This window comes from Aspergillus sclerotioniger (genome assembly GCF_003184525.1).
Source record: "Aspergillus sclerotioniger CBS 115572 chromosome Unknown BO94scaffold_13, whole genome shotgun sequence".
NCBI classification, from domain to species: domain Eukaryota; kingdom Fungi; phylum Ascomycota; class Eurotiomycetes; order Eurotiales; family Aspergillaceae; genus Aspergillus; species Aspergillus sclerotioniger.
Genome location: NW_020291003.1, coordinates 528,102 through 556,064, shown reverse-complemented (window position 1 = coordinate 556,064; position 27,963 = coordinate 528,102). Strand labels below are relative to the sequence as shown.

Below are 27,963 nucleotides of genomic sequence, written 5' to 3'. Positions count from 1 at the left end.
TCGACAAATACACGCCTGACTGCAAGAACTGGAGTGGGGAGAGAATTGATTCAGGAACCCGCCTCAGCCAGGTATTCTTCTCTCAGTGTCCCTGCGACACGGTGGCTATACTCTCATATTCTATGAGCAAACCACAACCTGATTCTTCTCCTTATCCGTGACTACGCATCGTATTGCGGCGAACAGGTCAGTTTGTACTCCTATCTCTTCGGCTTTTCTGTTTTTTTTCCAGCCCAATCTCTTCCAACTTACCCCCAAAGTCGGGATTGAGTCATTGCCTAACTTTCCAAGAGTATAGAGGAAATCGAAGGCATGCAAGGTCTCCGCATCTTGAATGTGTTGGGCATCACAATACAAACTACGCCCAAGTACATCTCCACATGATACGATTCTCGTCATGGATTTTCTCAGATCGGTGAAAAACTTCCGTTGCGCTGTATATGGTTGGAATGTGTCAATCTCCTTCCCCCCTTCTACCCCTGATATCCCACAATCTTAACTATATCCCTCCAATACAGACTACCTTGTTCTTCAAAAGCGGCACTCACCTCACTAGACAAAGCTAACCTGTTACTAGAATCCTTCTATAGGCCGCACATTCCTCATTATACGCTATGATAACCGTCAGGAAACCGAACCCTTTAGTCCAGAACCACCGACCATGACCACCGTCCGGGAAATAACAGGGAAAGAGAAACCATTGGGATGAATATCAAGCGGGGCAGGACAAAGCGGACAAGATGAGGGAGGAGATGTGGAACAGGAGCACCGCACCATCCTTGGCCTCTTTCTAGACTGGAAGGCTCTCACCGTTCTCCACGTTATCATTGGCCTCGTATCAATTAGCAATTGGAAGTTATGCCAGAAGTATCAATTATTCTTCTGGGTATCACCTATCTAGCGACCGCTCTTAGGTGGTTTAGGCACTGGTATGGCGGTAGGAAGGCCGTGTTGCATTTCCGGATGACTCCATACACTACGTGTATACTCGGCTGCATTGCGAAGCTATCCCCATTCAGAGTCTACCGGTCAAGAAACGTATACTGTATACTGACTATCTAGACGAAAGCCGCCCAAAGATCCTTCATTGTCCATGCTCGCACACACTCGCAGCGCCTCTCTATACGCTAACGGAAGGAGAGGAGCAATTGTTCCGGGTTGGCACCGTAACCACCTCAGGTGTTCAGGGTGTCCAGGGGCGCAGCACACAGAACTATGCAGCTCTTACAAAAAGCCATGTGAAGATGCCTTCACAGCATTGGCTGATGTTTATGCGAGATGGCCGTAGATACGGCAACAAAATCACCCTCTAGAAAGCACCAATAGGTATTTTTTGTGACATGCCGGACATGGAGCAGCTGAAAATCTGCCTAGACTATTGCTCTAAACGGGTTTTTGTAGGAATAGTCTGAAATAACACAAATAGTGAAGGAATTCTTGATAGTAAAGAGTGATAGGCCGCACCTAGTTCCCTGTAACCTTTTCTTCTTACCACCGCGCGTCCTCTGCTAAGGGGGAGAAGCAGAAGGGGAAGAAGAAGAAGTGCGACGACAGGGACAAGGAGATCAAGATAAGTCTCATTTAGGAGATAGAGACCACTTAGACCGTCGAGGAAAGCCAGTCATAGATAGTTCTATCGACAGACCAGCAATATTCTCACCACATTGTATGGAGCGAAGTGTTTGATTTAAAGTACTACGCTAGGATGAGAGCTTCATTCAAACGGTCCACGGTGGAATATCACATATCCTTTTCAATGATAGGGAAATTGCTTATAGCAATTACATTCGATGCTACTTTTTAGAAACTATAGCAGACATCTTTTCGTACACTGCTATCTACTAAGATCTTAAGCAGTACCCTGCTCCTCGGGCTTGGCCTCCTTGACCTCCTTGGGCTTCTCTTCCTTTTTCTCCTCTTCCTTCTTAGCCTCCTCATTGGCCTTCTTCTTGTCCTTTCGCATCTTTGCCTTGGCCCCCCTTCGTCCTTTCGTGGCGGCGGCACGGAAATGGGCTCGGCCCTTGTAAAGTCAGCCTTAAGGATCAATGTTAGGTCAATAGGACACTTACCATCGCCCTCAGGCCCTCCATCAGGGCGGCTCTGCAACAGTTACGGGCAATATGTTCCTGCTCATAGCAGTAATAACAAACGACACCAGGCTGTCCCTCTCGTTATGACACGTTGATGCCCACCGCACCAGGAGTGATCACATACCATAGCGGCTTTTTTTCTTGAAGAAAAAAAAAACACGGAAAAAGAACAGGGAGACGTTTTAGACACGACTAGTATATACTTAGTCTCACAACATATCGTACACACATCTAACAATACTCACACGCAAAGACGTTGGATGGTGGGGGGGAGGCAGGATGGAGATAAAGTGAGGTGTTTGCGGAGAGGAAGAGAAAGAGAAGAGAAGAGAAGAGAAGAGAAGAGAAGAGACGAGAAGAGACGAGAAGAAGGGGAGCGACAGATATAAATGAGAATTACGGGACACGTGCCTAGCAGGGTAGTATGAGACAGTAAATTTGGACAATACAGAAAGACGGGGCAATTCGTATGGAAGGGTAGCCTGTCCTGGAGTACTTTTACACTCTTTTTTTATAATAGCCTCCACTAATTGAAAATTAGAAACACACCAAGGATGTCCGTCATTTCTCGACTCCTCCCAGCGCAACACTCTCAACTCTCAAACACCATTCTTATCCTGGCTTTTGAAATAGCCTAACCATTTCATAATCTCTACTTGACATGGGTAAAAGCTTTAAACGCTTTATATACTTACAGTATCGACCCCAACGGTCTTGGTCCAGAGCTGGCGTTTCCCTAATTAAAAGGGGCAAGTTGTATCTCTTGATCTTGGCCTCTCCATCTACTCTCACCCCGATTTACTTCAAAGCTAATTATATATCAGTTAAGACGGCACTTTACCTGACTGTCAAAATAGTAGGTCTATCCCCAATTGTGCCAGTTTCTTCGATAGTACGGTATGCTGGTGGAGATCAATAGGCGTGTCTGTACTGCAAATGCCAAAGTGCAGCTATATTGAAAACAGTTACACGGTTTCTGCTCTATTAAGAAACCCGAGCTTCGAGTATGTAAGTACATCTCAATCTGTCATCCGTTTATAGTGACACCGGGTGCTAATTTTTCTGTGGTGGGAATCCTATGAAGATGACCACCTGTAAATCCCAAGTCCAGCACCATCGCCTGAGTTAAGAATTCTTCGCGTTTGGCAGTCGACATTAGGCGCCATGCTATAAAAGAAGACTGGGGATGGTAACAACGAATCCGAGGGCAATTGACAGTGGGTAGCACGCTTCATGGCCTCTATGCAGATTCATATATATTGGCTCGACCTAGATTGACTGATAGGTCTTGGGATATTGCTTTCCTCATACATCCCTCTATGGCACCACTTCACTGTCCGCTGCCTATTGATATATCGATTGAACTACAACTATGTACTCAATTATATGTGTGGCCGATATTTGGCCTCCAGTCCATACACTCAGTCTCTGATCTTGACAGGAACACTGTTCTCTGTGTCCGCCAGGCTTTTGTCTTCCATCTCCCCCGAACACTTCGACCTTGTTTCTCTATCTCTTTACCGAGATGAAGGAGGATAAGGAGGATAGGTCGACGGGGATGGCTGATTAGTTGTAGATCATTTAGAGTTCTGTTTAGCTTTATCCTCCTATACACGTGGCTTCTGTGTGGTTTCATACTGCGAGATGTGGGATTCATGGGATACGACGGTTTGACTTCACATTCTTGCATCAAAGGGGTGGCGGCTACATAGCTCGCAACACACTTAGCGGGATTCATCAGGCCAATGGATTCTGACTGGACTTGGATTTGACTTGACTCGGCTTGACAACAACCACCTAAACATCACCCAAGTCCCTCCCCTTCAACCTCGTCCCAAACCACATGAACGCAACCGGCATGGGCGAAAACACCAAAACCACCAATCCCAACAGTGTCCCACCCCAACCATACCCCAAAGCATTGAATAGCGGTGTTCCCGCAAGAGGCAAAAACGCCGCACAAGCGTTCCTCGGAACCAGCATCGCGCTGGTAGCGCTAACGGCGTAGACTCCAAACGCGTCAACGACGTACGTCTGCAGCGTGATGGTAGTAGCCACGAGACCAAACCCAATGATCCCGGTCCCGATGATCGGGACGACGTATTGTACGTGGAAGTGGACTGTCCATCCGAAGACAATAAAGCCAATGGACATGATCAGACATGCGATGAGGACAGGAGGAAGACGTTGTTCGGGAGTCGAAATGGTTGACTTTGCCCGGACCGTACGGAGATAATGGTCTAGCAGGAAACTGCATAGAAACGCTCCTAGAACGAGACCAAGACACAGACCGAGGAAGCACAGACCTGAGGCGCCCTCAGAAAAGTGGTAAAGGATTTGAAAGATAGGAGCAATGTTAGTCATAATCAGGTAGGTGAATCCGTACACTACACTGAGGTAAATCGTTACGAGAATGAGCATGGGAGAGCGAATGAGCAGACGAAGCGGACGGAGAATCGTATTGAAGAACAATTGTCCGGCCGTTTCGTCGCCATCCTTAGGCTGGGTACCGGCTTTGCGCTTCGCGAGGGTGACGCTGTATGTTTCACGGTATATGATGACGAAGAGGATGGAGAGAACGCCGGCAGCGATGGTAGGTAGCCAAAAGGCCCATCGCCATCCTGCTTTTTGGCTCAGGTATGACCCGATGATGGGTCCGATGACAGGTCCAAGCGCACCTGTCATGCTCATGATCGACATTGCACGTCCTCGGCTCTCCTCCGGCCAGAGATCACTGACGATTCCGGGGCCGATTGTTGATCCTGCTGTTGCGGAGCCGCTGAGGAAGCGGAACGCGATCAGCATTTGGATGTTGGTGCTGGCGGCATTGCCGGCCAGAAAGGCGACGAAGAGGATATTGGCGATGTTCAGGACCCAGTGACGGCCGTACAGCTCGGAGAGAGGGCCCCATAGTAACGGGGCGACGATTTCGCCCAGTTCCCAGATGGAAACGATGAGGGTGCGGTAGAGGGCATTGTCGGAGTGGAAGTGGGCGAGGATGGAAGGGGAGACGGGGGCTGCGATGATGGTAGACAGTTGACTGTGAAGTCAGCGTGGGCTCAGATAGATACTGGGGAGATGGCATTACACTACAGCACTCAGGGCAGCCACCAGGATCACAATCGACCACTTGTACGTGGACGACCAATTCCGGGGGTCGGAATCATCCACGGGGCTCGCGGAATGGACAGTAATCTCCGCTTCCTTGAGATGGTCGTCCTTCTCATCCATTTTCAATCAACTGCAAACGAAGGGGAATCCCTCGAGGAAGAAGGAAGACGGTGGGGAACAAAAGGAACAGCAGGTGGGAAACAGATTGGGCTGGACGGGCCGGCGGCTTCAGCTCCGACCGCCACCAAAATGAGACTATCTAGATACGGAGTAGTAGCCACGAAGCTAACAACAAGCTAACAATAAGCTAACAGGATAGTGTCCAAGTAACTCCGGAAAGTGGTCTGATTCATTCATCACTGACAGGGTCGGCCCCGCCTTCTCCCAGCCTTGCCCTCGCTACTGATAGGGTCTAGATAGTCGATATTTACTCGGCAAATGGGTCCGCCCAGTGGCCGTGTTTCTCAAAGTACTCGTTCATCTTGGCAAAATGCGGACTGTCCGCCGGGCAGAACGCATAACGCTCGACACTATGCACGATCGGCTTGTAGTCCGTCAGGCGCTTGTAGCAGGCATTCCGCTCCGGCGCTTGTGTCCAGGCCACCAGCTCGTCAAAGTTTTTACACTGCATCAGCTGGCCCTCCCCACCTCCATTCAACAGCTGGAGAGATGGCATCGGAGTATCATCGGCCTTGCACATTAGGTCCTGTCGCAGCGAGTCCAAGCAGTGCTCAATGTGTTCGGGTGGGATGGACATGTCCTGGTCATCCCAGGCCTCGTGGAAGGTTTTGCGCATGATTTTCTATCAAGGTTAGTAGTCTCGCTTGGTTTGGAGGGGTAAGCTACCCACCAGGCAGTGAAGCTGATGGAACACCTTGACGAAATAGATGCTCCTGTTCGAATCCCATGGAAAAGGCCAGGACTCGGACAGACCCTTGCTCTGAGCCCACTCCTGAGTAGGAGCAATAACCATATGGTCCGTGTCGAGGTTCTCCCACATGTAATTGGCATGAGTCTTGTTTTCGCTGGTATACTCGCTATGGTGAGAATAAGGACTATGGGTATCGAATGCGATTCCGGCTGCACAAATTAGACAATCCTCGACTTCAGATCAGGAACATACTGTATGGAGAGCGCTGTTTCGCCATGGCCGCATCTGGATCCAGCTCTCCCTCTCTCTGCCCTAGCAGCCACCACGCATTGAGAGATAACGAAGCTACCAGACCAAGAACCAACGCGATTGCTGTCCAACGGTGGGCTCGCGAGAGAGGGCGATTGACCACCACTCTCTCCGACTCCGACCCCAGCAGCTGCTCGCTGTCCTCTGGATGAACCTTTTCGTAGGAATACATTGCGATAGATGAGAGAATGATCGGGGTGCCAGCGAAGGTTGGGACAGTGCAGTCCTCATATCTCCAAGGGCTGGTTCGAGCCGACATCGCTAGTGCTTATCGCAGTGGAGATGTAATGCATGCATGGCCTGATCCTTCCTAGCAGTCAGCACACTAATGCAAGCTGCACATCTTGTCACATTCGAATGCCCTCGGACAAGACTTGCCTTTATCACAAATGTGACGCTGCCACTAGCCGAGGCCTCCATAAGTAAAGCATCAATTCCCCTGATCTTCCAGACAAGCATCGACCTGAGCACTGAGGAGATCCCAGAAGACCTTGAGCAATCTCCAGTATGCATATCTATCCTCATTATTTCTTACGTCTTCGAGGCTAACCATCATAGTTCCTACCTCCAAACCAACACAATGCGTTTCTCCATCCTCCTCCTCGCTCTGGCTACGGCCGTCATCGGTGCCCCTCTGGCCAACCTCAACGAGCGCGATGCCGGCGCCGTTGCCGAGCCCTTCGACGAAATCACCGTTGCCGCGATCAACAAATAGATAATGGGATCAACAAATAGACAATGGCTAAGCAGGTGGCTGGCTGGGTAGAACTACGGAGAGGGTCTCATGTATCCAGTCTTGGTCTTATATTCAAGCTTTCTGGCTAGTTTTACTGGCCGATTCATCTCGCATTACTAGTTCTACATCGCTATCCATAGACTTGTTCCCATCGTAGGTCTGCCGTGTAACCTTTTGTCCCCCCTCGAGCGGCTGAAACATGCCACTGGGGAATGCCTCGAGGAATTCGCGAAGATAAGGCACACAGGCAGTCAGAATGGTCACGGTCTGGAGCACTTGACTGCACATAACCCATTCCCAGATATTGAGGGGTAGCGGGGCACGGCCGAATGCATTGACATAATGCAGTTGGGTGGAGGTCACCGCAATGTCCCTGCCGAGGTTAATATACCTTCACCGGAACCGAGGTTGGATACCTTACATGATTCGAACGCTGAAGCAGCCAATAACCACCAGACGCTTCTTCAAACTCATCTGGACTCGAGCGATGATGACCGATGGGACTAGGACGATAACTATTTCGACGAGAATATTCGCGGCTCCGACAAAGGCCCACACCGCGGTCTAACACGTTAGACGCATACACCAACGGCTAGCAGGGGACTTACCAGGTCCAAACAAGTGCCTTCGGTGAGGTTCCAGACATCAGGAAGATGACATTGAAAGCATATAACAAATATCATCGCCAGAGTCCAAGCCAGGAGCACACCCATGGCGACCAGAACGGGTCCCGACCGACCGGTTGACGAGAGGAGACTGTAGAAGAGAACCATGACCGATAACTTGCCCAGGGTGAGGGTCAACATGTAAAAGACCTCCATGGCAAGAAAGGCCTTCTGCATGATAACGAGCTCTCTGTCCGAGGCATTGGATCTCCCCAGGCCATGGGTGGCCGCCACGGATACAGCCGCGCCGGATGCGATCGAGGCAACCTACCAGTAGTATCGAGGGTCAGTTTTTTTACGATCATCGTGCACGGATAGCAGAATTACCAAAGTGCTCAACAGCAGACTCAAACTCCAGATGCGTCTCCTGAACACTTGCCAGCTGGCGGTGAGGCAAGCAGCGACGGCGGCGCACGACACGATCAACAGGAAACAGGAGACGACCTTAACGGCCGCGGTATTGTCTTTCATCATGACATCGAATCAGACTCGCGGAACAAACATTGCCGTACAGCTCAGACGGGTCCATTTGAGCTTTGAATCAACTTTATAATAATCCTTCCAAGCATAAGGCCACCGATCGGCCCCCTCTGCTGGTCGCACGAAAGGCAGGGTTATCGCCGTGCAGAAGAACTGCAGGCAGTGGCTGTGGGTTTTCCGCCCCAATTGCCTGAGGAGAATCCGCCTGGCTGACGACGTATAATGCTCGCACGTATTGCTTACCCCGCTCCAATCATTTCCGTTAGTGTCTCTTCCTGCAGGAATCACCTTCACTAAACTTCACTACCATGTATGTCAGACACACTAATTCCTCTGCTGCAGGGTTGCTCTTCCCGCCCCTTCTTCCTTGGGCAATCCAGCCGTGGCCCCCAAACTACCCTGCTCGGATCGGCAGCCTCCTTTCCTCATTCTCCCGAGCGCACAATCACGCACAATCAACTGTCGAGGGTCCACAAATCGGACCGGCCCATCCGTGACCATCACGTCTTACCACACAGCAATGCACTGACGACCCACTAGGCTAAATGGCCCGTTTGGAATACAGTTACATCGCTTGCCATCATGCGCCTAGATACGGAGAACAGCCAGACACCCTCCAAAACGGCCCCCAAACTTCGATTGGCTTGTTCGGCTGGCGTGTCTGGTCCTCTGCTGATTCCTGGCCGCATCCCCCTTTTTTTCGGTGGCGTTTCTTGTCTTCGGCGCAGGAAAGCACTCCCAATCATTCCCTTAAATTCTCACGCGCGATCGCCTCGAAGCCTGGTCATGCAGCTTCTATAGTTTATGAGTCCGAAAATGGCCAGGGACTGGGAAATCGAAAACGACGTTGAGCTCCGCTCGGAGCGAGATCCGACGGCGCCAATCAAAAGCGCGGTGAACATTTCCAGCCAAGATGCGTACGATTTGGCGAGGATCGGAAAGAAGGAGGTGTTGAAGGTAGACGCTCATTTCTTCTCTCCAGCCCAGTCATCCACTAACGGTTCAGCGACGGTTTGGCCTGACGAGTACGGTGGGCTTTGCCTGCAGCTTGATGCTCACATGGGAGGCGGTTATCATGTTTGTTTCCCTCAACTTCCAACACTTGGCATAGCTGACGGCATTAGGAACATTGCACTAGGTCTTACCAAGTAAGCCTTCCCCTCACCACTGTATATCCCCTGTTAATTCTGGTAGTGGCGGGCCCGCAGGGCTTGTTTATGGGTACATTGGGGTCTGGATTGGCATGATTAGCGTCTTTGTTTCCATGGGAGAGCTGGCCAGCATGATGCCTTCGGTAAGATTCCGAGTTTTCTGCAACTGAATATGTCTAATTTTTCAGGCGGGTGGTCAATACCACTGGGTGAGCATTCTCGCCCCGAATTCGTCCAAACAATTCCTCAGTCATGTCACCGGTATGCCGACCCCTGTCGAACACTATATAGAAGCTAATTAGAAAGGCTCGATTTGTATTATTGCATGGACCGCGGCTCCAACGGCAGCCATCTACCTGGCTGCCAGTGTTCTACAAAGCACCATCGCCATGAACATTCCCAGCTACCAGCCTGAAGGTTGGCAGGTAACCTTGATGATGTGGGCCGTGTTTGCCCTCTGCACCATCCTAAACACCTGGCTTGGGATCATTCTACCAGTCATTGAAGTGCTCATTCTTCTGGTCCATGTCCTTGGTTTCTTTGCTGTCTTGATTCCCCTGGTCTACCTGGGACCAAAAGCATCAGCCGCCTCCGTGTTTAAGACGTCGTTTGACTATGGCGGCTGGAATGATCTCACTCTCGCGACTTTTGTGGGGTTGAAAGGGACCGTGGCTGCGTTCGTGGGCACGGATGGAGCCGTTCATGCAAGTACTTCTATCCTGCGTTTAGTCCTAGCTAACCTCTATAGATGGCCGAAGAGGTAGCAAACAGCACCCGGGTGGTTCCCCGATCCATGTTGTCGGCGATTATCATCAACGGAGTTATGGGCTTTGCTATTCTCATCGCCTTTTTGTTCACCGCTGGAGACCTGGTATCCATCATTGAATCCAATGCCTCATACCCATTTATGTACATTCTCGCCAGCTCGACCCAGAGCATGGGGGCCGCCGTCGTCCTTTCCAGTATGATGGCCGCCTTGCAAGCCTGTGCTGGGCTGGCGGGAATCTCCTCGGCCAGTCGCATGATCTGGGCTTTCGCGAGAGACCAGGCGATCCCCGGCTGGAAATGGGTCCGTCAGGTGAACCAACGGACCTTGGTTCCTTTCCGCAGCACATGCATTGTGGTGATCACCGGCAGTCTGCTCAGTCTGATCAATATCGGGTCATCTGTGGTACTGAACATCATTCTCAGTCTGGTGCTGGAAGCATTCTTTGCATCCTACCTGATCTCCCTGTCGCTCCTCTTTTATCGCCGGTTGAGAGGTGACATCTCGGAGAGTGGTTCCGAGACCCCCTTTACGTGGGGACCGTTCCGACTAAACGGGTGGGTCGGCACGGTGAACAATGCCTTTGCCATTGCGTTCTCCATAATCATGATGTTCTTTGGCTGCTGGCCGCCCGAGAATCATCCCGCCCCGGAGAAGGTCAACTACAGCATTGCCATCTTTGTGGGTGTGACCCTTTTGAGCATTCTGTATTACGTTGCATATGCGCGCAAGAGTTATCGCGGGCCGACGATAGAGATTTAGGTTCGGTCGGCTGAAACCGCGCGCTACCACGCAAGGATAGTCATTTGATTCGTAGTTTAATTAGAACAAAGAAACTTACATTTAGCACATAAGCACTTGCCGAGCATCCGTCTTTACCCCTCCCAACAATAATTAATATCCCCTTCTCCTCCCCCTTGTACATTCCCCAACCCATCCATCCATCCATCCACCCATCCACCATGACCATGACTGAATCCGACTTTGAAGTGAAAGAAATCCACACGAAAGAGGAATATCGTCGCCTCGTCGACGTCCTCTGGACCGCCAACTCCCATCCCTACATGTAACCCCATCCATCCCCAATCCCCTCACCCATCATTCCCAATCTAACTCCAACCCCCAGCGCCGTCTTCACAGCCGTCCACCCTGTATCCGGCCACACCGCCGAAGACCGCGTGAAAGACAAAGACTACGACTGCGAAATCCGCTGGGCAGCCCACCAAAAAAACCCCGCCTCGCACTTCATCTATGTAATCGACAAGAAATCCGGCCGCGTCGCCGGCGGCTGCGAATGGCTCATCTTCCGCAAGAACCCGTTCCCGAACGGTCCCCAACCTATCCCTTGTACTTGGTACCCCGAGGGCTCAGAACGCGCCGAGTACGCGAGCCAAATGCTCAGTCAGGCTTTCTTTCCGAGACAGTGTTGGCTTCAGCGCCCTCATGCGGGTATGTATCTTTGCCACTAGTGACAGATGGAAAGAGAGGAAGGGCTAATGTATGTATCTGTGTGTGTCTGTGTAGGTGTCAACGCCATGGGCGTCCACCCCGATTTCCGCCGCAAGGGCGTAGGCCGTCTTCTAATGGATTGGGGCCATGAGAGGATTGATCCTCTTGGTTATGAGAGTTTCATTGAGGGCAGTCCGACGGGGAGATTCCTGTATGAGGAATGTGGGTATAAGAGGGTGGTCTGTCTGCATATTGATTTTGCGAAGAAGAATCCCAGTGATGAGTGGAATAGGCTGGTGCATGAGTGTGTGCCGCCGCCGATTCTGTTGCTTTGGAGACCGCCTAGGGGCGTGTGGGATGAGAGGGTACCGGCCGGGCCGTGGGCGGTTACGGAGAGTACGTGGGGGGAGAATAAGTCTGTGGAGGAGGTTGTGAAGGAGGTGTAGATTAGAGAGGTTGGGAGGGTTGTATAGTGTGGCTTGTTGTATATGGTTATTCGCGCATGTTGACATGTAGCGCAGTATATATTTCGTTGTATAGATTGGCAAGTTTTTAGTGCAGGATTTTCGGATGTAGGATGGAGTAGGTGCTAGATACTGTACCGATGAAACAGTTTGCCGCTCTTTGTGATTGGGAAGTGAGAGTCTGGTAACCTCTAGTGAGGCCTTGAGTACGAGATGATAAGAAGTATGATCGAGAAGGAATAAGCAACAAGGCTGGCTGGCTGGCTGCTCAGACCTCTTAAGGCTGACATCTTCATTGGGACTAGCGCAATCCCTTTGGGTTAGCCCCCACCGCCACATTGCTTATCCTTATCTCTTATCTCTCCTTGCACCACGACAAAGGGAAAGAGGGATGGCTTTCTCTACAGCGACTTGATGACAGTTGATCTTAGTGAGATGTCATATTGGATTTCGTGGACCTAACAGCATCTACTTAACACACATTGAAAGTACTCCCGCGCGGTGACTCGTCTGTTCTATTCGCGTCACATGGCTCACGCGAAGTACACGCGGCTGGCCGTAAGGCATTATATACTCCGCTCCAGCACCCGTAGTAATAATACTACTTGTATAGGCCTTTGGATTAACTGAGAAAGACTATTGCTAGTCTCAGAACTTTCCAGAGGCGCGCTGCTTCATGAGACTTCTGAAAGTTGCTACAAGGCTCAGGCTGTAAGGCTGACATCCGCATTGGGACTAGCTCACCGCTGCCGTACGCCGTGCTTATCTTATCTCTGCTCCCCCTTCCATACGACACAACTCCACCAACTCAACCAACTATGGGTGCCATCCTCTCTTCACTGCGCACGATCTACCTCGGCATCTGCGTCCTACTAGCCGACTTTGCCGACTCAAATGCAGACTACAATGCTCTCCTAGGGCGCATCTCCGCCCCAATCCATCCAATCAAAAACCCTAGCACCTCATTCTGGCAACAGCGCCCACCGTTCCCGGAGCTGGTAGACATCCAATCGCCCAGTCTGCCAGATCATGCGGATATCGTGATCATCGGATCAGGCATCTCCGGTGCAAGTATTGCATATACTCTCCTCACGCAAAGCAGTGCTGAATCAGACGGCCTCAAGGTTGTACTGCTGGAAGCACGAGAACTTTGCAGTGGTGCAACAGGGAGAAACGGGGGACATGTCAAATGTGCCTCGTACTCAGACTATGCGCTTTTCAAGCGTCGGTTTGGACGGGAGCGAGCAAAGAAGCTGCTTGAGTTTGAGAGGAGGGCGTTGCCTCTGCTGGTTAGCTTCGCACAGGAGAATGGGTTCGAGGTAGCAGAGGCGAGAAAGGTTGAGACGTTGGATGTTATTACTGATGCTGGAATGTGGGAGAAAACGAAGAATATGGTTCAGGAGCTGAAAGAGGATGTTCCGGAGGCAGGGAAGGAGGTTGAAGTGTTTGAGCCGGATGAAGGTTGCGAGGTATGTTTCTGATGCGTTGTATTGGTTGACACTAATGGCTGTTCAGATATTTGAGCTCAATAGAGAGCAATGCTGTGGAGTGATTAGATACCCTGCTGGTGCCATTTGGCCTTATAGGTTTGTCACCTCGCTGTATGCACGGCTCTTGTCGGAATTTGGCTCGCGCTTTTCGATCGAGACCAATACGCCTGTTGTGGGCATCGAGACACGGGATGATGTGATGCCGTTCATGGTTTCGACTTCTCGGGGAAAGATCCCAGCATACCATGTCATTCATGCGACTGACGCTTTTGTGGCCAATCTCGTCCCAGGCGCGACTGGGAAGCTTTTCCCCATGCGAGGACATATGACGGCCCAAACTCCTGGAGCTGGGCTGTCACGGCTTGATGGCTCCCGGTCGTGGTCTATCATAGGGAAGAGAGGCTTCGATTATATCACCCAGCGACCAAGGCAGGGTGAGGATGGAGGAGAGCTCATGGTTGGTGGGGGTGTTGTTCAGTCGCCTAGCAAAGGCATTGACGAGTTTGGAATCTGGCGTGACGATCAGATGAGCGGTCCTATCAGCGCATACCTAGAAGGAATCATGCCTGTCACCTTCGGCAGAGATCGCTGGGGAGAGGACAAAAATGGCACGCGCATCAAAGGTGCCTGGGTGGGATGCATGGGATTCACATGCGACCTTTTACCCCTTGTTGGGAAGCTGGAGCCAGGATTGACGGTTCGTACTGTTACCTCCCGGAATGACAAACAAGTTGGACAATTCAAAGTGCCACCTGCAGAATGGATATCGGCCGGGTTCAACGGGGAAGGCATGGTACTTGCCTGGCTGTGTGGTGTGGCCGTGGGATTGATGGCGTTGGGACTGGACGAGATGGATCACGAAGGAGGTCCCGGTATTCCGCCGGGCAAGGTCAAGGATTGGTTGCCAGACATCTTCATCTGCTCTAAACGTCGGGTGGAGCGATTTTGTGTGGCTGAGCTTGGGTTGTTGATGTAGCACATATCTACGCTCAGTCATAGACCCTGGATCTTATAGCCACTTTAAAACTTATAAATTGCAGTTTCACATCTTTTATTGGGTCTATCCGACAGTCGATTGCGAATTCTCTGCGCTACTCAAGGACCTACGATATCGGCAAATCTGCACGCTTCATTTCATGACCAATTCTTGAAACTCTCAGTATCATTGAAGGCAAGCCTTTCTACATCATCCAAATCTAGCTACGAATCTTTCTAGGTAATCAATATGATTGCCTTGGCTACACTCCGCTACATTCGGGCCCGGCCGGACCGAGCATGGAGATGCCGAGAGGACTGGGATCGAGTCAAACTGACACTCCCCATCTGTCAAGGTCATAAGCGGATTAATTTCTCGGCTCGTGGTGCTGGAAGGAGGCTTCTTGTTGTTATCTTGGACACAACAATTGCTGGCATAGGGGATCGCAAACGACGTCGAGATACTCCTCGGCTTACACAGTCCATACAAATCGAGATATGCTTCCAGAAGACGACCAGGATAGAGGCAAGGGGTTTCCCCAGACTGTGTCCGTTGAGCATCCGAAAGCGTTTCCAGGACTCATGGATGAACAGATCCTGCCAGAAACAGCAAGGTGGAAGGCTGACAACAATAATCCGTACAACTGGTCACCGGTAAGTCCTCCCCGACCATCCAAATAATTAATCTAACATGGAGTAGGCAAAGAAGAACTGGGTCTTTTTTGTTCTCATGATGATCATCCTGAGTAGTTCTCTCGGAAGCTCCTTGCCGAGTAATGCGATTCCTTTCATTGCGGAGGACTTTGGCGTCGGGTCACAGTCAGAAAAGACCTTGCCCATGTCTTGCTATTTAATAGGTGTGTCATCTACCTACTGAGTTCACAGCCGATGAAATTGCATGCTAAGTGTTTCTCAGGCTATGTATTTGGTGAGTTTTGTCTGACCATCTGGTAGTAACTAGGACATCCAATTGACATCCCAAAGGCCCTTTAGTATGGGCCCCAACAAGTGAGCAACGTGGCCGCCGAAACATCGCCATCGGGACATTCATACTCTTCACGGTGTTTATCATGGCATGTGCCTTATCCAATAGCTGGTCAGCCTTTCTGGTATTTCGACTCCTGGCTGGGATATTTGCCAGTGGTCCTATTGCCGTCGCGACTGGTGTGCTGGCAGACATTTACCAAGATCCCCGAATTAGGGGACGTTCAGTTGCACTTTATCTGGTGGTATGTTTGATCTATTGGGATTTTATGCAAAGCTAATCAGCCGACAGGTCACCTCGTTTGGTCCACTACTGGGCCCTATTGTATCTGGCTTTGCATCTCCGACATTGGGCTGGAGATGGTCCTTCTGGATCGGTCTGATCCTAGCAGGAGTGACTCTAACTCTTCTGATCTCACTTCCTGAAACACACGGCGCCTTACTTCGCGCAGCAAAATCAAGCCATCATGACTCAGTGCCTCCAAATCGACCCGACCGCGATTCAAGCAAATACATCAGCACCGTACTCCTCCGTCCTTTACACATGCTCTTCTTCGAGCCCATCGTCAGTGCCTCATCGGCTTATCTAGCCCTATGCTACAGCATATTCTACATGTCTTTCGAGGCGTACCCCATAATCTTCCAAAACATATACGGCATGTCTCCAGGGATTTGTGGACTAACATACCTCCCCATCGGAGCAGGCTGTATCCTCTTCCTCCCAATCTTCTGGCTATACGACAGCTACATGGTCCGGTTAGAGCTACAACAAAAAGCATGGTTTCTGAAAAAGAAAAGGGAGTATCTCCGCCTCCCACTCGCATGTCTCGGAGGCCCACTCTTCGCCGGCTCTCTAATCTGGCTCGGCTGGTCCGCTCGCACGGATGTGTCTTTTGTTGTGCCTCTGATGGCCGGAGTGCCTTTCGGGTTTGGGTTCATATGTATTTTCATTGCATTGGTGTGAGTATCCCCACTTGTGGTATAGTTGCGTTTTGAGAACTTACATAAACAAGGAATCACCTAACAGACGCGTATGAGATCTATTCCGCGTCAGCAAACGCTGCATCGAGTTGTTCGAGAAGTCTTCTGGCGACGGTTCTTCCTCTTGCTACGCGTCCGATGTTTGATAATCTTGGTGTTGATGGTGCGTGTAGTTTGCTTGGTGGGCTAAGTGCCTTGATGTGTGTTATTCCCTTTGTTTTTATTTGGAAAGGGGATGCTATTCGACGGCGGTCTGGGTTTTGTAATATGTTGGAGAAGACCGATAATGGTGATGAAGTTGGAGAGTCAGAGGAGGTGTAGATGGAGCTCATGAGTGGGATGGTATATGGGTTCTAGTGGTGAATGCAGATTTCCTTGAATGGCAATCCTTTCCGGTAGATTCCTGGCCTGATCAACGGGATTAACGAAGGTGTAATCAGAGTATTTGGTTTAGTTGCTCGGACTAAAGATGTGTACGACTCCAAGATTATTTGTGTAATTATTAAGTCATTGTATTATGTTTCATAACATACAAGTGACACATATTCTTTGTTAACTACTAGCCTCTCCACACTCTCACCCTTCTACTAAGCCCGCAATATCACCCAGTCATCATCATATCCACCCTCAATAGAAACGACACGCAACAAAGTTGCCGACATACTAGAAAGTCTGTGGAAGATCCTGGTGAAGAACACTCCATCAGAACTAGTCGATGACGAGTGCAGGGTAAGAGACGAAGTCTTAAACGAGTACAAAATCCATCACTTCTACGATGACGATTACTACACTGATCCTGATGTGGGCCTGTTTAAGCCTATGTCCGCAGAGGAAATCAGAAACTACCCCATTCGAGAGTCAAACTGCCAAAATTCGATAACTAATGCCAAATTTGAACAGAATCGCGATGCTATTCGGTCGCGTGCTATCGAAATCCTATATTATATGAGTACCTCTATGTCTCAGCTCGGGGCCAGAGAAAATCTGAAGGGACGAGATGGGCTATTTAGTCTGCGCAAGCTAGATATCATCAGGTGAGTTCTTGTTGTGATAAGTTATTCAGTTCTCCATATATATACTATCTCTTTAGACAAACCATTAACTAACTGTTTGATCTTATAGCCTCCCTAACCCATTCCGCTTAGTCACCGGCCTAGACGGGGACTATCCTACCGGTCATGATCAATGGATATTACGCCCATGGAGGTTTGATCTAGGCATTTGGCTTACTTGCTCAGATCTGAGCTTAATTTTGAACAGACTTTGGTGATGAGTTGCGCTTATGCTATGAGCAAAAAAACCTAACAGTTTGCTTATTGATTTCTAAGATTATATCTACCGACACAACAGTATCTAGTACGTCGACTCCAATGAGCGGGGATCCTTTCCCTGATCTCGGAGCATCTTGTCCGTTTGGAAGTTGTTCTTCACCTGCAAGGCAACATCGTCATCAGCCAACACCTTCCAACCCACAAGTGCCATTCCCTTAGCGGCCGCTATACACAAATCATGAGCCTCCCGTGTTCCAGCCACGGCCGTGAATCCCGGCGTATGATTCTTGCATCCAGGCTCAGCCGGAATAGCAACATACGCCTGAAAGGCAGGACACTCGTAAGAGACGTTTCCCTGATCTGTCGAGCCCGGTACGCCTGAGGACCGCAGATCACACTTAACCTCAGAGCCCATTCTAGCCATCTCATCCGCATACACAGTGCATATCGTCGGGTTAGGACGGAGGTCCGCGTAAGTATTAATCCTGTTCACATTAGCCCCAGTTCACCACCTAGAAAGGAAAACACATACATCTGAACCTCCACCTCACAACCAGTCTGCAAAGCAGCTCCATCAAAGCAACGCTTCACCCTAGCAAGCAGATCATTCGCCGATCCCAACGTCGGACTTCGGACATAACAATCCATCGCCGCCGTGGCCGGAATCACATTCGGTCTTTTACCCCCGTCCGACACCACGCAATGCACCCGATTGACCGGATGAATTTGCTGCCGTAGAGCACTAATCCCATTATACGCCAACACCGCCGCATCCAAGGCATTCACGCCCTCCCAAGGCGCAACCGCCGCATGAGCAGCCTTCCCCGTAAACCGGACCGTGGTTTTGTGGTTCGCAAGAGTGGGCATGTACGCGTCCCCCGTGAACCCGACACATGCATCCGGAGGCCCGGGATGAGTCATGAGACAAGCATTGACGTCTCGGAATGCACCTGCATCAATGACCTTGAGTTTTCCGCCGCCGCCTTCCTCGGCTGGAGTGCCGATTAGACGCACACGGCCTGGGATTCCGTATGTCTTGAGGGCTTCCGCGAGGCCGAGGAAGGAGGCGATGGACATCATTGCGATGAGGTTGTGGCCGCAGGCATGGCCGATTTCAGGCAGAGCGTCGTATTCGGCGTTGAAGGCGACGACACGTCCTCCGGTGCCGTATTCGGCAATGAAGGAGGTGGGAAGACCGTGGGCGTGGGGTGTGACGGAAAAGCCGAGTGATTGGAGCATGGAGGTGATGTTGTCGTGGGCTTGGTGTTCTGAGTAGGCTAGCTCGGGGGTACTGTGGATCTATACTTTCCTTAGTACGATTGGTATTGCGGTGGTTGTTTGGGAGCTTCACCTTTTGATTGATGTCCCAGAGCTCATGGTCGCGGGCTTCGATGGTCTCTTGGATTATGCGTCGAGCGGCGGGAAAGTCGTCTGATTCGGGGGGATTTTTGGTGAGTATCTGTGTCATGGTGGTTGTAGGTCTATGAGGTGTGTATATTCGAATATGAGCGACTGCAAATATGTTGAACTTGAAGGTGAAGCTGAACGGTCTATAAATCCATCTTCGGGACCTCGGCCGGCCCGACCGAGCGCGGGACTAGATAAGCTCTACTAATGAGGCATGGTACATTGAGGAATTGGATCGATCAGTCTACCAATCTGGAACAGAGATCGAGTGATGAAGTTAACGTCCTCACAGATTTGTTTTCCTGGTTTAGGTACCCATGCCTTGCAACTGTCTAAAGCTGAGGCTGCAAGTGAACAGTCAGACTGTGCTTGGCATGACGCCCCCTGCCAATGGCAGCTTGAGGGGTCAGTGTACGTCAATCAAGATCTCTGTCTCGTAGCAATTCGTTTCAATTCCCCAGAATCTCTATCAGATCTATGCCGTCGTTCGTGGGGTGATTGCAGGTGTCAACAATCGAGCGGGACCGGGTCAGGTGATTCCCGCCGAGATTAGCCCGAGTGGAGCCCCCTCCTCGTAGTCTCCCTCCGTCATGACACCCTCGTTGATTCGTATACTCGGTGTTTGGAGTTATCTATAAATTAATAATGGCAGACACAAGCCGGTGAGTAAAGACGTCTTTTTCTACCCCAATTGCCCCGCTAACTCGGCCAGATCGTTATCAGCCTGTCTACGTTGCCGCAGGAAGAAGCTCAAATGCGGGGGCCCAAGTCAGAACCCATGCCAAAGATGTCGAACGAGCAGGGCAGAATGTGTTTTCGTTTCTCCCAAGCCAATCCGTAGCAGTACTTCAGCTGCGGGGCCGGATGATAGTCTCAGGTAAGAATGATCCCCGCCTCGTCTCGTGCAATGCTCATGGGCTAGTGATAAGCTGGTACTGCTGGAACAGAGACTAGAGGCCATGGAAGCACGTCATGAGGCGCAGATGCAACAGATGCAGAATACACTCTCTCAGTTATCAGCACTGCAATCAGTGTCACAGCCCACGGTGCCGCAATTGGAACCACCCAGTGAAGGTGATATAGTCGCACGCGGCGTAGTGAGTGAAGGCGAATGGGAGGAACTCTACGACTTGTAAGTGGATCTCTTGAGAACTTTACAATAAGGCTGATGTTTTTAGCTTCTACGAAAACTGTCGAACTGTCGTGGGTTTCATGGATGATCAGATCTACCAACCTAAAGGTCTCGTTAGGCAGCATGCCCTGATGTCCACTGTGATTTGCGCCATCGCTGCTCGAGCGATCAAACCTGCAAAATACCGAGTCTACTTGGCTGATGCCGATGAGCTGGTAAAGAACACATTTGTCGGAGCGACTCCCGATATCCAGGCCGTAAGGGCAATAATGCTTCTGGGTGCATTGGCCGGTCGAACTCGACTTTGGGGCTATGTGGCCTCTCTCGCTGCAGAGCTGGGACTCAACACGGCCGCATTACAACTGGGTGATGTCGAGCACACATCCAGTCTTGTTGACCGAGCAAGAACGTGGTTTACGTTGTGTTGCTTTGATCTCACGTACGGTTGCTACATTCCCCCTGTTGAAATCAAGAACTACAGCTAATTACTGTTGTCGTTGAAGGATGCACCTAAACCGACCGTTTGTCATCAACAAAATGAGAGAATACCTCCCTTTCGCGAAAAAATTGCTTGCATCCCCATATTGTCAGCCAGTCGACCATCGGATTTGCGCCTACATCGTGGGTTTCACTATCCCTGGTACGTCGATCTGTGCCATTCTTCAGGTTGCTCCGGCTGACCGATAGTTCTTCTACTACAGCCGACGCAAAAGCACAATTTCCAAAAGCTCAACTCCACCTAAATCCTCTCGGGCCGGCAAACACCGATCTCCTGGCATCGTTTGATCAGAGCATCGACGAATGGTTCTACAGGATCAACAATATCATTGAACCACAGTATCAGACCTTTTCAGACAAGCAGGACCGGAACAGGTTCATAATTCCATATGCGTTTATGAAAATGTAGGTCAAAGATATCGCCTCACCCAGAGACCTTATTGATCACTGTTCAAACAGATACATCAACGGATTCGCCTTACATGGGATGGAAGCGTCCGACGAACATCCAGACCCCAATCGGTTGGTATTTATCCAAAAGGCACTAGTTAACGCCAATCTTCTCATTCGAAGTCAATTCGAGTCCGATAACATCCGTCGTCAATTCCAATATACCATAGTACGTACCACTCCTCCAAAACCAAACCCCATCATACATCTAACCGTCATCGCTGCAGGACTATCACGGCTCGCCAACTTACCAAGCAATCAGCTTCATCATCAAGGCCATCCCCGCAACATATCAATACCTTCAATGCGGAGAATCAGTGACGGCACTTCATCAAGCAGCTCAGATTTTCCATGAAGCAGGTGCCACAGAGGCTGCACGAGAGATTCGACGCGAGCTGAAGAAAATGGCCCTGCTCACGCAAACCGTTCTTTCCCCTAGCGAAGGTAGCTCTGTGCAGGATCTGACAACAGTAAATGGAGGGGGAATTCATGATATACCTTCTTTTCTAGACACTGCTGTAAGTCAATGCCTGGTCATCCATCTTGACATTCTGAAACTGATAACCGGACTCTGTCTGCAGACGTGGTACGAACCTTTCCCGATGCTTGATCTCTTTATGCTTGATTGAATCGGTCTTTGTAGTTGGTTGCAGATGTAATTAGTTGTCCGCATAATGTAGTTCTAGAATGAGAACGGAGATATGGATAGACGCGGAGCTACCAGGATTTCACACTTCCCGAACACATGCTCGTTGATTGAACTCCCATAACCTAGAAGGAATAGCTGCCATGGTCTGTAATCAAATCCAACAACCTATCCTATCAACAGCTATCTCCCACCTAACAAAGAAACCACCCACACACACACACACACACACACACACACACACACATCGGGCTCGGCATCCGGCCCGGCCGACTCCGAATCCATATCGGTCCGGCCGAGCTCCCGAATATAGATCAGCTGGGTCTAGGTCCTTATCAGATTAAACATTATTTTCTTCTAGATAGGCTGCCAACCTCGTGGGTAAGTGGATACGAGCCGATGCTTGGGATTATTGCGAGGTCGGATAATCTCACACGTCTTTGATACGGGAGATGGAGCTGGGGATGAGGATGGTACTGAGGTTTTGTTTTTCGTGATGTTGATTATAATGGTATATTGTTGTATGTTTTTGGTGGGTAAATGGACTTGGTTTGTAGGAGCATGTAGACAAACATCGTAACACTCAGTACAAAAGTACACAAGGATATCCCCTCTGTACCAGTACCTCCCAGTCCAGCGTATCTTCATCACTCTGCTCCCAAACAATATCCAATAGTTGATGAGCGCCCGCAATATTTCCCATTCCGATACTACTCTCCAGTAGACTAATTCGATACTCGATCTGTAGTCGCTCTGTTTTCCTAGACACGCTCAATCCCGCCATGAATAGGGGGAGTAGGAGTTGTGCATCGACCGGCGAGCCGGGGCGGATTTGTGCGATGACTGCTAGGATGTTCTCGGCTGCGTTGTGATGCTTTGTTGGGTTACTGTATGATTCGCCCATTACTTGATATAGTCGGATGAGTGCAGCCCATCGGATGGCTTCCGCTGCCATGGTGCTATCCTGTAGGAGTTGGTCGTTTGGATGCTTGACTCTGGCTGGTACAGCCCATAGTTGCAGTCTTTTTTCGATTTCTCGGGCCCTAGTGAGGTGCATGGCTTGCCTCTCGGGTGTGGTATCGGGGTTTGCTCGGTCTAAGGCTAGTTGGGTAATGGAATCTAGCAATTGGTATAGATCACCGGCGAGACCGAATAGGGGATGGATGCTGTTGTGGGGTCGTTCGTTATAGGATGAGAGTATTGGATATCCGCCCCGTAACTTAGGTACCTTGTCGCAGGTGATTCTTGTTTTACAGCAGATGAAGTCGTAGAGATCGAGCAAAAATTCCGATAGTGGTTTAGGACTGGGACGGTCCAGGTGTGAGTCGATGAGAGCCTTTGCTCCGTAGAGGTGAAGAATCCATTTCTGAGAGTTTCCTTGACAGATCTAAAGTTAGTTGTCAGTTAATGAACTTGTAAATGAGAAGCTTGGAAGGATCATACCCCGAATAGAGAAAGCAAAAGAGAGGTCGCCAGTATGTAATCAGTTGTCCGCTGTGCTCGCAAATCTAGCTTCAAGTAGTAGAGAGCCAAACTATGCTGACGAATCAATGTATCCTCAAACTTGGGATATACCTTGCACAGGTGACAAGCAGCCAAAGCCAGCATGGCATGTCGGACTGCCTTGACCTCCATGGCCATCTGGCGGATTTCTTGAAGGAACGGGTTCTCGCGATTACTCACCACTACCAGTGCCCTGCCAACATGATGCATGTAATGCAAGAACAAATGGTGCTCGGTGGCATCTAAATCAGGTATATTCACTTGTTTCAAACGAGCCACGCCCCCCAACGCAACAACGACATCACTCGTCGTCTCCTTCTCTTGAGCACCCTCCTGGACTCCACGTCGGTAGTGCAGCGCGCTGCTTTCATTCAAGTGCCCGCGACGGGTGATTCCTGTCAGGTCCCCCTCCGGTAATGACGCGACGTAACCGAGGTATTCGTTCACTTTCGAATCCAGGGAGCTGATGTTCCTGTGGGGTAATTGGGAATCGGTGGCCTCACGACTTTCAGGGACAATTTTCCGGGCCCCTTGCCCCTCATCATCGGTGCTTTTGCTCCCTCCCACTCGGCAATTGGAAATGTTTAATCGGCGGCACTCGCCACATTTGGGAAACGCTTCGTCGCACTTTTTTCGTCTTTGAGGATCAGTGGTGCACATAATCAGCAATGGCTAATACTCACCGACGCACACAACTCTCACACCCATTCCGAGAACGAGAATGGCGCACCCTCCGTCGGTATTGATGTTGCCCCTCATCAGGGTCTGTCCATTTGCGAAGGTGGGCGAATGCATAAGAACAGGTCAACGCAAGGCCTAGGGCTCTTAGAATGAACTCTCAGCCGTGTGCTCGGTACTTACGCTTACAGCGCTGACAGGGTTGACCCTGGCTACACGCGCTCTTGATGGAGGCACAACTGAAGCAGGCTGTGCGCTGACGAGGCATGGTCAATGGGAGGGGGGATGTTGAAGTTAGAGCGAGGGGAGTAAGAAGGGAAGAGAGGTGGTGGAGGCGTCCGCGATAACGGCCAGCCCAAGGCAGACCAGCCGCTTATCAGCCAGGCCTCAGGCACCAGGCATAAATGTACTTTCTTAATCAGTCGGGTTGGCACTTTTTATGCGCATACCATTTTATTGCGGACTACCATTTTCAGATCAATTAGATACAAGAATAACTGGCTAGTAGGGCTTCACTCCCGCCAGCTTCAGCAATTGATCCGTCACATCCGGCAATTCCAAAGGCTCGTCTCGATCCCGAGGATCCCGTGTTCCATCCGGCAAGATAGCCCAGGTCTTGCGAATGACAACATTATCATGAGGCCAGTGCGTGGTCCCTCCGTATCTCCGGAATACGGCTGCCTTGCGTTCTAGAGTTTCGGGAGATGCGAGTCTCGCAGGGGAGTATGCAGCATAGATAACGGTACGGATCACGTTCCCTTCCTCTGTAGGCTCGGCTCCATAATGGATGGTGCGACTATCCCACACGATCAAATCCCCAAGGTCGGCACAGATCTTGTGTGGAGCAATGCCACGGGACTTGAACCACGACAGCTGGTCCTCCTTGAACCAATATAGATCCTTGGATCCCCAGGTCGCGCGATCGGTCTGTCCATCAAAGAAATCGTCGTGGTAGCGATGAGACCCCGGGTAGACAACCAAGCCGCCATCGTTGGGCCCCGATGTAGACAGGTTGATGATGCCTTGAACGCAGTGCATGCCTCGCCGGAAAGGACTCTGATCCACGTGCTCCCAGGCACCCTTTCGGGGGACATCCTTGCGGTTTGGGAAGGTGATGTTGAGACTGTCGAAGCTGACCAGAAGCTCGTCGGTACCCCAGATTTGAGCAAAAGCCTCAGTCACCCCAGGTTCCATTCTTGCGTCCCACATGAACTTCTCGTGGGATACCCCGTATGCGCTGAATGTATTGATTGTGCTCTGTACGGGCAAGTTCTTGGCTAGCCATGTCTGGGGGTTCTCGTAATCCAGGTCATCATTTCCGAATGATTTGAGCCATTTGCGCGCTTTGCGCTGATACTCCAGGGCTCGCTCCAGCGGAATCGCCCCTTTGATGACGGCATAGCCATCTGTCCGGAGCTGCGCCCGCCAGTCACCTTCCGGCGCTGTGGCACTACCGTTCGGGTCAGTCGCATTTCCTTATCAGAGGAGAGCAGTCAAACTTACAGCGCATTGGTGGGCTCTGTATAAGTCTTTCCCGTAGTCGGGATGAGATCAGTGGTTGCAGCAGGAGCCATCGTGACGTGACAATCTTGGGATAGTCGATTGACTTGTTTTCTGTTCCAGATTCTGGCTGAATAGGAGGACATGGGGGTTTATATGTTGCTTCTAATGCAAAAAAAAAAAGATATGAAGGCGAGGATCAACCCACATTACACGCGGTGATGGCCATCGTAAACGGTACCAGTAGGAAATATCTATCCAATGCCGTCGTATCGCTTCCGCGAATGCCGTCGCATACGATCCGACCCACAAGGTCCACTCAACGCAGATAAGGCTGTGATCCGATAAGAGCGGGCCTGATATCGGCAGATGCGACTCCGGCCCGGGGTGGAGGACTATCAGATTGCCCTGTTGGGACATATATATGGGTTCAGGAGGTATCTGCCACCCTGATCCCTCCGACCACCAGCCCATCATGTCTGCCCATTCGTCTGACAATTGCAGCCCTGTTGCCACCGACATTCAGAGCAAGATGGTGTTTACTTCGAGCATCAAGGATGTTGATGACACTCTGCAGACTTTGCCCGACGGTCAGGCCGAACTAGGTACGCCTCTGACTCCCGAAGAGGACCGTCGCATTCGTCGCAAAGTGGACTTGGTGTATGTATTCCTTCTATGAAGATAATGCTTACTAACCTGGTCAGCATCATCCCACTTCTCTTTGTTTCCTACCTCTTGCAATACCTCGACAAGCAAGCCATGGGATATAGTGCCATATTGGGTCTACGAACAGACTTGAAACTTGAGGGTCAGGACTATTCCTGGGCGACCAGCTTGTTCTACTTTGGATATCTGATTGCCTCCGGGCCGGTTGCTTGGCTGCTTATTCGTTTGCCCGTTGGCCGCTGCCTTTCAGGAGCCATGTAAGTGCATCACCCAGACAGTTGACCGGCCTTGTCTAATGACCTAACAGGGGAGTTTGGGCGGCAATCTTGATGTTGACTGTGTTGTGTAAGAACGCATCTGGTCTCTGGGCAGCTCGTTTCTTTCTCGGGTTCGTAGAGTCAATTATTGCCCCTGCAATGAGCCTCATGATATCCATGTGGTACAAGAAATCAGAGCAGCCCCTTCGCCAGTCGGCTTGGTTCATGGGTAATGTGACTGGAGGGCTATGCGGTGGGTTGCTGGGATACGCAATCGGCCATATTGATACGATTGCGCCTTGGAGGGTCCGATCCATCTTCAACATGCGAAGAGTTATACTAACATTGGTCAGGCAGGCACTTTTCCTCCTTTTTGGCGGTCTCACCCTAGCTTGGTCAACTCTCTGCTGGTTCGGACTACCAAATGATCCGCTCGATGCGTGGTTTCTCTCAAAGGAGGACCAGGTCAAGGCTCTGGAGCGGGTTCAGGATAATCTCACCGGCGTCAAGAACCATCATGTGAAGCGATATCAAATCGTGGAAGCATTGCTGGACCCGAAGACATGGCTTCTCGCGGTGTTCCAATTTACCCAGAACGTGCCCAACGGGGGTGTCGGTTCGGTCAGTCACCTCCCTTACTACCATACACTCAGCTAACACTGCGTTCCAGTTTGCCTCTATTGTCGTGGAAGGCTTCGGGTTCAGCACTCTTGATACCCTCTTGGTTCAGATGATCGGTACCGGGTTTCAGATTGTGTTTGTTGCCATGTCTGCCTTTGGTAGCACATACTTCAAAAATACCCGCACTTATTGGATGACGTTCAACTCTACCATGGCGCTTATCGGCTCTGTCATGATTCGACAAATCAACCCTGAGCTCATCTGGGCTCGATTCATGGGGTACTGTCTCATCATCGCGTTCTCGGCCAGTTTCCCCTTGACGATGGTGATGATCACGAGCAACACGGCAGGGTTTACCAAGAAAACGACTGTTACCGCAGTGGTATGCCCTTCACAATCTAATACGACTCAGTTCGCCACTAACAAGATCAGGTCTTCGTTGCATACTGCGCTGGTAATATTGTCGGACCGCAAATCATGTTCGCTAGAGAAGCACCCAGTTACCCTTCAGGGTTCGCGGGCATGCTGGCTTGCTTTGCTTGCTCCATCATCACCACATTGGTTCTGCGATACTATCTCATCTGGGAGAATGCAAAGCGCGATGCCGCAAACCAGTCGCTGGAGGTTGTTGAAGTCGATGGTGTTGAAGTGCCGTCAAGCTCGCTAAATCTGCTCGATAGAACGGACCGCGAGCTGCGTCAATTCCGCTATGTCTACTGAACAGTCCGCTTAATCTATGATGATTGATATCTTGTGTGTTAGATGACGAGCTATTTTAATGAAACTCATCTCATGCTTACCTTTCACTTTGA

The 27,963-nt window shown here is 50.5% G+C and overlaps 14 protein-coding genes across 14 annotated transcripts; 7 read left to right on the top strand and 7 right to left on the bottom strand.

The window, feature by feature from the left end:
* Positions 1 to 1,763: 1,763 nt before the first annotated feature.
* BO94DRAFT_534976 (uncharacterized protein) lies at positions 1,764 to 2,331 on the bottom strand. Its single transcript, XM_025611665.1, has 3 exons — positions 2,215 to 2,331; positions 2,070 to 2,159; positions 1,764 to 2,020 (listed from the first exon to the last, which is right to left on the bottom strand). Exons 1-3 carry the CDS (start codon positions 2,215 to 2,217, stop codon positions 1,850 to 1,852), a joined length of 264 nt encoding a protein of 87 aa, XP_025467754.1. The 5' UTR covers positions 2,218 to 2,331; the 3' UTR covers positions 1,764 to 1,849.
* A 1,275-nt stretch (positions 2,332 to 3,606) lies between these two features.
* Positions 3,607 to 5,610, bottom strand: BO94DRAFT_60121 (MFS general substrate transporter). The gene is made up of 2 exons (XM_025616373.1): positions 5,179 to 5,610; positions 3,607 to 5,130 (listed from the first exon to the last, which is right to left on the bottom strand). The coding sequence occupies exons 1-2, from the start codon at positions 5,319 to 5,321 to the stop codon at positions 3,888 to 3,890; spliced, it is 1,386 nt and encodes a 461-aa protein (XP_025467753.1). The 5' UTR covers positions 5,322 to 5,610; the 3' UTR covers positions 3,607 to 3,887.
* An 18-nt stretch (positions 5,611 to 5,628) lies between these two features.
* Positions 5,629 to 6,553, bottom strand: BO94DRAFT_465732 (uncharacterized protein; the record flags this gene model as incomplete). The annotated part of the gene is made up of 3 exons (XM_025608127.1): positions 5,629 to 6,003; positions 6,052 to 6,281; positions 6,325 to 6,553. 3 exons carry the CDS (start codon positions 6,551 to 6,553, stop codon positions 5,629 to 5,631), a joined length of 834 nt encoding a protein of 277 aa, XP_025467752.1.
* A 156-nt stretch (positions 6,554 to 6,709) lies between these two features.
* BO94DRAFT_624108 (uncharacterized protein) lies at positions 6,710 to 7,096 on the top strand (the record flags this gene model as incomplete). Its single annotated transcript, XM_025617198.1, has 1 exon — positions 6,710 to 7,096. The coding sequence occupies one exon, from the start codon at positions 6,710 to 6,712 to the stop codon at positions 7,094 to 7,096; it is 387 nt and encodes a 128-aa protein (XP_025467751.1).
* Positions 6,948 to 8,059, bottom strand: BO94DRAFT_534972 (uncharacterized protein). Its single transcript, XM_025611664.1, has 3 exons — positions 7,726 to 8,059; positions 7,539 to 7,681; positions 6,948 to 7,490 (listed from the first exon to the last, which is right to left on the bottom strand). Exons 1-3 carry the CDS (start codon positions 7,957 to 7,959, stop codon positions 7,190 to 7,192), a joined length of 678 nt encoding a protein of 225 aa, XP_025467750.1. The 5' UTR covers positions 7,960 to 8,059; the 3' UTR covers positions 6,948 to 7,189.
* Positions 8,060 to 8,741: 682 nt separating this feature from the next.
* BO94DRAFT_534971 (choline transport protein) lies at positions 8,742 to 11,045 on the top strand. Its single transcript, XM_025611663.1, has 7 exons — positions 8,742 to 9,219; positions 9,269 to 9,339; positions 9,387 to 9,410; positions 9,457 to 9,556; positions 9,602 to 9,674; positions 9,720 to 10,117; positions 10,162 to 11,045. Exons 1-7 carry the CDS (start codon positions 9,079 to 9,081, stop codon positions 10,939 to 10,941), a joined length of 1,587 nt encoding a protein of 528 aa, XP_025467749.1. The 5' UTR covers positions 8,742 to 9,078; the 3' UTR covers positions 10,942 to 11,045.
* Positions 11,046 to 11,075: 30 nt separating this feature from the next.
* On the top strand, positions 11,076 to 12,305 carry BO94DRAFT_516321 (putative GNAT family acetyltransferase). Its single transcript, XM_025609958.1, has 3 exons — positions 11,076 to 11,245; positions 11,306 to 11,628; positions 11,704 to 12,305. Exons 1-3 carry the CDS (start codon positions 11,142 to 11,144, stop codon positions 12,072 to 12,074), a joined length of 798 nt encoding a protein of 265 aa, XP_025467748.1. The 5' UTR covers positions 11,076 to 11,141; the 3' UTR covers positions 12,075 to 12,305.
* A 602-nt stretch (positions 12,306 to 12,907) lies between these two features.
* Positions 12,908 to 14,622, top strand: BO94DRAFT_624104 (NAD(P)/FAD-dependent oxidoreductase; the record flags this gene model as incomplete). Its single annotated transcript, XM_025617197.1, has 2 exons — positions 12,908 to 13,561; positions 13,608 to 14,622. The coding sequence occupies 2 exons, from the start codon at positions 12,911 to 12,913 to the stop codon at positions 14,556 to 14,558; spliced, it is 1,602 nt and encodes a 533-aa protein (XP_025467747.1). The 3' UTR covers positions 14,559 to 14,622.
* Positions 14,623 to 15,118: 496 nt separating this feature from the next.
* Positions 15,119 to 16,861, top strand: BO94DRAFT_595586 (MFS general substrate transporter). Its single transcript, XM_025616229.1, has 6 exons — positions 15,119 to 15,211; positions 15,258 to 15,414; positions 15,474 to 15,485; positions 15,542 to 15,786; positions 15,834 to 16,501; positions 16,555 to 16,861. The coding sequence occupies exons 1-6, from the start codon at positions 15,140 to 15,142 to the stop codon at positions 16,841 to 16,843; spliced, it is 1,443 nt and encodes a 480-aa protein (XP_025467746.1). The 5' UTR covers positions 15,119 to 15,139; the 3' UTR covers positions 16,844 to 16,861.
* Positions 16,862 to 17,875: 1,014 nt separating this feature from the next.
* BO94DRAFT_565817 (M20 family metallopeptidase) lies at positions 17,876 to 19,261 on the bottom strand (the record flags this gene model as incomplete). The annotated part of the gene is made up of 3 exons (XM_025614515.1): positions 17,876 to 18,278; positions 18,326 to 19,092; positions 19,145 to 19,261. 3 exons carry the CDS (start codon positions 19,259 to 19,261, stop codon positions 17,876 to 17,878), a joined length of 1,287 nt encoding a protein of 428 aa, XP_025467745.1.
* Positions 19,262 to 19,977: 716 nt separating this feature from the next.
* Positions 19,978 to 22,020, top strand: BO94DRAFT_565816 (fungal specific transcription factor domain-containing protein). Its single transcript, XM_025614514.1, has 8 exons — positions 19,978 to 20,077; positions 20,123 to 20,332; positions 20,379 to 20,771; positions 20,836 to 20,972; positions 21,034 to 21,235; positions 21,290 to 21,449; positions 21,508 to 21,798; positions 21,862 to 22,020. Exons 2-8 carry the CDS (start codon positions 20,160 to 20,162, stop codon positions 21,907 to 21,909), a joined length of 1,404 nt encoding a protein of 467 aa, XP_025467744.1. The 5' UTR covers positions 19,978 to 20,077; positions 20,123 to 20,159; the 3' UTR covers positions 21,910 to 22,020.
* Positions 22,021 to 22,509: 489 nt separating this feature from the next.
* On the bottom strand, positions 22,510 to 24,375 carry BO94DRAFT_624101 (Zn(II)2Cys6 transcription factor; the record flags this gene model as incomplete). The annotated part of the gene is made up of 4 exons (XM_025617196.1): positions 22,510 to 23,313; positions 23,370 to 24,066; positions 24,113 to 24,245; positions 24,291 to 24,375. The coding sequence occupies 4 exons, from the start codon at positions 24,373 to 24,375 to the stop codon at positions 22,510 to 22,512; spliced, it is 1,719 nt and encodes a 572-aa protein (XP_025467743.1).
* Positions 24,376 to 24,608: 233 nt separating this feature from the next.
* BO94DRAFT_575028 (phytanoyl-CoA dioxygenase) lies at positions 24,609 to 25,681 on the bottom strand (the record flags this gene model as incomplete). The annotated part of the gene is made up of 2 exons (XM_025615054.1): positions 24,609 to 25,557; positions 25,611 to 25,681. 2 exons carry the CDS (start codon positions 25,679 to 25,681, stop codon positions 24,609 to 24,611), a joined length of 1,020 nt encoding a protein of 339 aa, XP_025467742.1.
* A 458-nt stretch (positions 25,682 to 26,139) lies between these two features.
* Positions 26,140 to 27,871, top strand: BO94DRAFT_465830 (putative MFS allantoate transporter; the record flags this gene model as incomplete). The annotated part of the gene is made up of 6 exons (XM_025608134.1): positions 26,140 to 26,267; positions 26,312 to 26,530; positions 26,581 to 26,836; positions 26,888 to 27,142; positions 27,201 to 27,533; positions 27,584 to 27,871. 6 exons carry the CDS (start codon positions 26,140 to 26,142, stop codon positions 27,869 to 27,871), a joined length of 1,479 nt encoding a protein of 492 aa, XP_025467741.1.
* Positions 27,872 to 27,963: the final 92 nt, after the last annotated feature.

What these genes read in the sequence shown, in the direction of transcription:
- BO94DRAFT_534976 (XM_025611665.1), bottom strand. An exon ending in TGGAGGGCCTGAGGGCGATG is followed by an intron (nt 2,021 to 2,069) that starts GTAAGTGTCCTA and finishes TGACTTTACAAG; the next exon opens with GGCCGAGCCCATTTCCGTGC.
- BO94DRAFT_60121 (XM_025616373.1), bottom strand. Translation starts at nt 5,321, where the DNA reads ATGGATGAGAAGGACGACCATCTCAAGGAAGCGGAGATTACTGTCCAT. An exon ending in GCTGCCCTGAGTGCTGTAGT is followed by an intron (nt 5,131 to 5,178) that starts GTAATGCCATCT and finishes CTGACTTCACAG; the next exon opens with TCAACTGTCTACCATCATCG.
- BO94DRAFT_534972 (XM_025611664.1), bottom strand. Translation starts at nt 7,959, where the DNA reads ATGCAGAAGGCCTTTCTTGCCATGGAGGTCTTTTACATGTTGACCCTC. An exon ending in AAGGCACTTGTTTGGACCTG is followed by an intron (nt 7,682 to 7,725) that starts GTAAGTCCCCTG and finishes CTAACGTGTTAG; the next exon opens with ACCGCGGTGTGGGCCTTTGT. An exon ending in TGCTTCAGCGTTCGAATCAT is followed by an intron (nt 7,491 to 7,538) that starts GTAAGGTATCCA and finishes TAACCTCGGCAG; the next exon opens with GGACATTGCGGTGACCTCCA.
- BO94DRAFT_534971 (XM_025611663.1), top strand. Translation starts at nt 9,079, where the DNA reads ATGGCCAGGGACTGGGAAATCGAAAACGACGTTGAGCTCCGCTCGGAG. An exon ending in ATTGCACTAGGTCTTACCAA is followed by an intron (nt 9,411 to 9,456) that starts GTAAGCCTTCCC and finishes TAATTCTGGTAG; the next exon opens with TGGCGGGCCCGCAGGGCTTG. An exon ending in ATTCCTCAGTCATGTCACCG is followed by an intron (nt 9,675 to 9,719) that starts GTATGCCGACCC and finishes CTAATTAGAAAG; the next exon opens with GCTCGATTTGTATTATTGCA.
- BO94DRAFT_516321 (XM_025609958.1), top strand. Translation starts at nt 11,142, where the DNA reads ATGACCATGACTGAATCCGACTTTGAAGTGAAAGAAATCCACACGAAA. An exon ending in GCCAACTCCCATCCCTACAT is followed by an intron (nt 11,246 to 11,305) that starts GTAACCCCATCC and finishes TCCAACCCCCAG; the next exon opens with CGCCGTCTTCACAGCCGTCC. An exon ending in GCTTCAGCGCCCTCATGCGG is followed by an intron (nt 11,629 to 11,703) that starts GTATGTATCTTT and finishes GTGTCTGTGTAG; the next exon opens with GTGTCAACGCCATGGGCGTC.
- BO94DRAFT_595586 (XM_025616229.1), top strand. Translation starts at nt 15,140, where the DNA reads ATGGATGAACAGATCCTGCCAGAAACAGCAAGGTGGAAGGCTGACAAC. An exon ending in ATCCGTACAACTGGTCACCG is followed by an intron (nt 15,212 to 15,257) that starts GTAAGTCCTCCC and finishes AACATGGAGTAG; the next exon opens with GCAAAGAAGAACTGGGTCTT. An exon ending in TGTATTTTCATTGCATTGGT is followed by an intron (nt 16,502 to 16,554) that starts GTGAGTATCCCC and finishes TACATAAACAAG; the next exon opens with GAATCACCTAACAGACGCGT.
- BO94DRAFT_565816 (XM_025614514.1), top strand. Translation starts at nt 20,160, where the DNA reads ATGGAAGCACGTCATGAGGCGCAGATGCAACAGATGCAGAATACACTC. An exon ending in TTGTGTTGCTTTGATCTCAC is followed by an intron (nt 20,772 to 20,835) that starts GTACGGTTGCTA and finishes TTGTCGTTGAAG; the next exon opens with GATGCACCTAAACCGACCGT. An exon ending in CCATATGCGTTTATGAAAAT is followed by an intron (nt 21,236 to 21,289) that starts GTAGGTCAAAGA and finishes CTGTTCAAACAG; the next exon opens with ATACATCAACGGATTCGCCT.